A 6837-nucleotide genomic window follows, 5' to 3' on the forward strand; every position below is an offset into this window, starting at 1 on the left:
GGTATGACCATTCCTCCAAGCATCCAGAGTTCAGGAGGAAGAAAATCCCTGCAGCTGTTTGATGTCCAAGAATATGAACACTTAGCAGTCAGATGAAAGAAGAGAAAAGACAGAAACGGAAGATCAAGAGAAGAGTGATTTGGGGTTTCTGCAGGGTAGCATTTACCTCTCTCAATAAAGGGAGCTTTGTGCTCATTACATCCCAGAATTCATCTTGCCTTCAGCTTGTAGTAAACTGGCAACTGCCTTATCATTTCCTCTCCAAATTAAGGATCAAAATTTAAACATATTCTTTTCTTTCTCCACTAGATTATGATTAAAATTACCACCTCCTCACCTCATTCACACAAATGCACTACTAGGAAAGAGAAGGAGCCCCTTAAAGTAAAGATGCTGTTAAGCAGCAAAATGAAGAGTTATGGGGAATTTCCAGTCAGGTTATTTATCTGATGGTTGATTTCAGGATACAGAATTAAAGAAGCGATATCTTTACATATATTCCTCATCCTCAAGAAATCCCTATAAGGTGGGTCCAATCCATATTTTTCAAAAAAAGAAACTGAGGTTCATAGAGGTTGACTAAGTTGCCCTCAAATTCGAAGCTGTTTAGCATTTGCGACAGCTAAAATTCAAGCTTCATCTTGCTCTTGTGCTTTGCAACATGGACACTCAGCCACATGTTTATTTTTTTTTCCATTTCACATATGAAGAAGCTAAACTTAGGATCTCAGCTATTAAGATCTTTTAAACAGGAAAAATCGATCAGGTAAGTCACCATAACAATGTCAATTGTATAATAAATTAATGAATGTAGATTGTATAACATGTGTTTAATGTGGAATTTTGCCTTCTGTTGATGTACTAGGTTCTTGCTACCCTAAACACAAAACAGAACAGGGGCTGCTCTTGGATCTTAAGCACAAAAAAAAAGACCTGGATTCTAAACAGTAGTGAGCTTCTACTGATGAGTGGACATCACTACATGAAGAGAATCTACTCTTCTGTAAAACAGTAAAGTTACTTTAGAATGAAAGGTAGCTGAGAGCAGCAATTCTCTCCACTGAAAACCCTTTCATATTTTCCTTTAATATCTATAAATGTATAATTGAAGTTTTACACATGCTTTTAAATAGCAGCAGCATGATATGCTTATCAATCTAAAACAATAGCACATTTCACAGGGTCTGTGTTATCATCTCACTGACTAACTAGGGCCAGCCTTGTGGGAGCTGAACTGAGTCCTCTAAGAAGTTACCACACACAGTCATTTCTCAGGAGATGGTGCAGCAGGCGCCAGAGCCTAAACTAAACCATATGTTCCATGGAGTCATTTTAAGGCACTTTGAAAATGAGAAGAGGTCACAGCCTCTTGCCCATCACTGTAAAGAATTCAGGAGTGACTCTGGAGTTAGTACAGACCTCAGCTGCAAGGCGCAAAGGAATCTACTACTAGTACAGAAGAACAGGCCAGGTATGACTTATAATTTTTGGATTCTTCTTTGCCTTCTAAAATCATTGACATTTGACTTTCTTCAGAGCCTACCACTTGGCCAGGCACTGAGAGAAAAGTGCACCATTCAGCTACAACATAAAATTTCTGCACCACGAGAATCAGTTTTTGGTGTGGTTGCTATTACATGAAATCTAAACATTCTAATTCTGATTAGATACCAGTGTAAAAGCTATTTTCATTTCTAACAAAATAGAGATGTTCACTGTAATTGTGATACTTAACACACTTGAGCTCACAAAAACATCTCTTCCTATTCTTGAGCATGCAGTTTGACCTGAGGCTCTCTTCAAACTGAATATTCCTTCAGTGATTAAACCCTTAGTCTCTGTGGAATATGGAAATATCTAATTAATAACAACTTTCTTTATTTTCTCTGGTTATTTTTAGCTTTTTCCTTGAACGTACACTCCCCTACCCGAGACTGCCACACATTAACTCCTGACAACTACTGCTGCTTCTCCTTCTGTCCATCCTAGTATTCCTAACATTTTTAGCTTAAGGTGAGTTTACCTGACACTTACTGGTGTAGAAAAGAGAAAAACAAAAGTCAAAAGACATTCATTCAGTCATCTATTCATTCAAACACTATACCATTTCCTATAGGCCAGGTACAGTTTTACAGACTGAGAATATAACAGTGAGCAAACAATAAAGACAATGTGCCTACCCCTAGGAGCAAATAACCTAGTGGGAGATACAAAAGAGCAGAGAGACAACTACATGATTATTGATGATCACCCTTACAATACAGGTTTTCAAGGTGGTAGGTAAGAGGTGCGAAGAAGGTGTGAGGATGGGAAGAAGTCAGGGAAGGCATTTAATATATCTCTAGGCTGTGTCCTGAAGTACGTACAGGCACTAACAAGACAGAAGCAAAGTATGCATCAAGCAGAAGAAATAACATGTACAAAAGCCATAGCTGGACCCATGGCTAGACCAAAACAGGTGGCATCCAAGACTGGATAATATTCTGGCACACTTCAAATTGATCTTCTTTAAACATTTGGTAAAGATCTGTTTTATGGGGTAGAGAAAAATTATTTTCTATTAATAAAAATTAAATATAGAAATGGGTTCCCTTTTTGATTCATTTCTACTAAACCAAAAGCATCATTCTTCTGGTAAAGATCAGAAAATGTTTCTAGTTCTTGACCTCTCCTGCCTTTTACTCAGTGATCCTTCTAGACCCCTTACTTCTCACAAGCCTACACAAAATAAAAAATGAAAATCTTCAATATTTAAGAAAGGACTACATGTGTAAAACAGGTATCATGTTTCCAATTTATTCTAGTGATATTTTAGTGCCCCTTATAGAATAGCTCCCAGACATCCTAGCTACCTCTTTACACTTAGCCCCCTTCTGATTAGGTGGTACAGAGTGAGAAGGACGATCCAAAGATGAGGCTAAAAAGGTAGACAGGAACCAGATAATACAGAGTTTTGTAGGTCATGAGAAAGAGATTACACTGTACCTTAAAAGCCATGGAATTGCTGAGAAGATTTGAAAAGGGAGAACTGTGAGGCTGTTTTTATAAACCAGGCTAGAGATGCTAGCAACTTGAGTAGCAGGAGAGCAGTAGGAATACAGTGTGGCATATACTTGAAAAGTAGTTAGGAGCTACTACTGACTAGACTTAGAGATAAAAAGAAGGGGAGAGGAGTAATTAAGGATAAGTCTTAAGTTTTAGGCTTGAGCAGTTGGTAGAGGAGGATAACACACACTGAGATAAGGTATAAAAGGACAATCAGGCTATGAAAAACCCTAAGTTCAGTTTTATACACATTGAGTTTTATACTTACAGTACATCAAAATGCAGGTATTTATAAATAAGACCAGGGGAGATTTAGGGTGAAGATAGATGTTGGCAGCCTCAGTACATAGATGGAATTCATGGGATGGATGAGAATACTTAGGGGAAGTATGTGTATAAAACAGAAATACATAAAGGAACCTAGGGAAGAGCCCTGAGAATCTCTTATATTAATGGTCTGAAAGAGGCTGAGGAGAAACCACCAGAGATAATGGAAGAAAAGCAAGAGTACACATCATGGCTTCAAGGATCTAATAAGTGGTCCAAAATGTCCAATGCTAGAAATAAAGAGAAAGAAAGACGTATTCACTAAATTACCAAGAAGTCATTTTTTATGAATTTGTTGAAACAGTTTTATTAAAGAAAGATTAATCCCAGCTGCAGCAAGCCATGTGAACAACTCATCACAACCGAATCTCAGATTCTTCATCTGTAAAACAGGAAAAACAAAAATACCCACCCTTCCTACCTTGTAGTTTTGTTATTAGGGTTAAATTAAATACTATAACATATGTTAAAGTTACTATATAAACAGAGGGTATAGACAAATGTTACTGTAACTGTGTTGTTCATCCTCCTGTTCACAAATGTCAGTTTTCTGTTCCACCCACATGGTTGATAAGTCACATTTGACTTACACTGGCCAATATGTGTATCAGCAGAAGTGGCTGACTGCTAGGCAAAAGCTGTAAGAAATAGTGCCTAGTTCAAAATGTTCTCTGTTCCTTGCCCCTGACACTGTAGAAGCATGTTTCAAAATGATGACTTCATCAGTCTAGATCCTTGAATGATTGCCATGAGGAGAGCCTGACTCATGCTGACATGTAGCATGGGGACAAATAATGTTTTTTTTAAAACACTACGATGTTGGAATTATGATACAGCAACTAACTGCAGCACAAATAACAGGTGAAAAAAGCAGGAAAGCCAAGAGGAAAATCCTATCTTAGGAGGTAATCAATGAGACATCACAGGGCCTGTCACCCACGCTAATGTCTAATTTTTATTTTATGGCACGGAGTAATTCACTAACCCTCACACTTGATTCAACATTCCTACAATTACAGAAAAGGTAAACAAGAACAAAGGTACATAATGGAATTTCTAATGAAGACATGGTGTTTGGGAAAGAATAAAACAGTCCATCAATGAGAAACCGCCTCCCCTATCACCATTATACTGTTGTTATTTGTACCCTAAATTTTCTTCACTCCTTAGTAAGCATACTTTGCATCTATGTTTGACTGGTTGTATATTTGTGTTAGGCCAAAGGCACACTGCCTAAGTGGGTTATTAGAAATGAACGGAAAATAGGAAAAGTAATCAGGACCACACTTAGGAAGGAGAAATTCTTTTATTCTTCAAATGCTAACAGTAAAAGTTACTGCTGCCAAACGCCAAATTACTATTTGATATGCCTAAAGGGAACATGTGTGCTGGAAAATGGCAATTACTCAGAACCAAGGCCAGAAGTAGAATCCAGGTCAGAGTGAGTCACAAGGACCCCACTGGACCAGCCTTTGCATCAAGAACACTGGAGTGCTCCCACTTCTTTATTCTGGCCTTTGTCCCTCTCATTAGTTTTGACAAACCATGAAAGAGGATCAAAACTGCTTAAATTCCAATGGAGCTGAAGTGAATTACATGAAAGAAACACTTAACCAGGGAGGTTTGTCTACTTGTAATCATTTTTTTTAAAACAGAGGAGAGAAACGGAGACAAAACACTTCCACAACTCTGCTTTTAGAAATGTCTTACGTGTCATTTTACAAAGCATCCAAGTAAATTAGTGTCATCAAAAGAGTCGGATCACCATCTTTTGCTCTAAAATTTTTTACTATTTCTAAATCAAATCCAATCCTGAACAATGAAGATTATACACTAAATTTCTTTGAAAGCACATATTGTAAACACTGAAGGCAATTTCACAAGGCTGCTCCCCGAATGGCTTATATAAAGGCCCAACATTTGATTAACTTAGCAACAGCTCAAGGTGACTCCTATGAGGAGGACCCATGCATTAGGATATACAAGCTCTGGAATGAAGTGTTGTATTCAACTTTGTGTCCCTTACTTTTTGTTCCTAAAGGACCCTTAATAAACAGTTGCTGAATTGAGTACAGGTAATAAGTGACAATGCCAAGACTTTTATTTTTATTTATTTATAAGACTTTTATTTTCCCAAACTCCAAATCAACCGTGTTTCATTACCCCCAATGCTGCTCCTTGCCAAGTAACTACTAGAAGTTTTCTATTACTTGAAACTGTGACTAGGTATTCTGTTGCCATGGTAATTTTCAAGTGGCTCTGCTAAAAGGGCAGAATCCATTAAATCGCAATGTGCTTATCTCACAAATATAACTACTATAACTAGCATAACAACTATTTTAGTCTTAAAAATTATACCTTTTAAGTTCAGCTGACTACTGCAATTATTATCCTAGCAACTTCAGCATGATAGGAGACAAGCTAAAAGTAAAGCATACTAAGTGGGCCTCTAGAAGTCTGGCTTTCCTCGCCTTTCTCCAGCTTCCGGATGGCAATGCCAAACACGGGTTAGTACTCGTCGATGATGGCCCAAGGGGTAAACAAAGACCAAGATACGCTTAATCTTCTCTGAGAGGGAGAATATTAACAAGGAAAAGAAAAGCTGCCTGAAAGAATCCTATATAAAATCACAGTATTTGCTATAAAATAAGCGAGAAGGCTTTAAAAGCGCAATTACACAGGCGAGGTGTTATGCACACGCTAATTCACAGGACCACTCTGGTCCGTGGAAGGGTCAGAAAACCTGCAGTGCAGTTGCCTAACTCCGCACCAGCACCTGAGGAAACGGGTGCTGGCAGCCAAAGCACACACCCAGTGGCGCAAAACTGCCGAGTCGAAGGGAGGGCAAAGGGATGAGGAAAGTTTATTCAGCGCTTCTGCCTCTAGTCCGGCGGCAAGAGCTGTCAACCCGCAACTCCGGAAGCCATTCAACCCAATTACCGGACTCAACTCGTCGCCCAAACCCGGAAGTTGCTACCCACCAAGATGGGGGGCGGGGACGGCGGGGTGGAGCCGGCGAGGGGCGGGGCCTGCAGTCCGAGAGCCTACAGGCTTCCCCAGCCGCAAGGTCGCGGCTGGAAGGCGGGCTGCTGGGTTCTGTGGAGGAGGGGGAGGGGCAGTGGGGTGGGGGGCGGGAGGGAGTCGGGGGACAGCACCAAGGTGGGGCTGTACCTGCGCTGGAAGTCCGGAGCGAAGGGCTTCAGGTACGGGTCTATCTCTAGAAGTCGGGGTAGTTCGGGCACGTCCGCTAAGGCAGCGGCCAGCGCCTCCTCAGAGCATTCGGACCGAGCCTCCCGAACCGGGTGACCCGCCGGAGCCGCCATCTTCCGCCGCAGCCCGAGTAGCCGAGGCCCGAGAGGGTCGAGTGCAGGGGGAACGGGAGCTCTAGCCGGGAGGACGCCCAGGCGAGCCGAGGCAAGCCGCGGGAGGCCCAGTCCCTTTATAGCCGGAGAGGACGGCCGCCCG

The 6837-nt window shown here is 40.9% G+C and overlaps 1 protein-coding gene across 1 annotated transcript in view; it reads right to left on the reverse strand.

Annotated features, from left to right (window-relative positions):
• GBE1 (1,4-alpha-glucan branching enzyme 1) overlaps nt 1-6731 on the reverse strand; it is a 327728-nt gene extending 320997 nt beyond the window's left edge. Inside the window, exon 1 of the mRNA XM_007468908.1 lies at nt 6544-6731. Within this exon, the coding sequence (XP_007468970.1) occupies nt 6544-6695 (152 nt within the window). The 5' untranslated portion in view covers nt 6696-6731. The remainder of the gene's footprint in view (nt 1-6543) is intronic.
• Between the last annotated feature and the right edge of the window lie 106 nt (nt 6732-6837).

Source organism: Lipotes vexillifer, unplaced genomic scaffold, assembly GCF_000442215.2.
Source record: "Lipotes vexillifer unplaced genomic scaffold, Lipotes_vexillifer_v1.1 scaffold65, whole genome shotgun sequence".
In the NCBI taxonomy this organism is placed as follows: domain Eukaryota; kingdom Metazoa; phylum Chordata; class Mammalia; order Artiodactyla; family Lipotidae; genus Lipotes; species Lipotes vexillifer.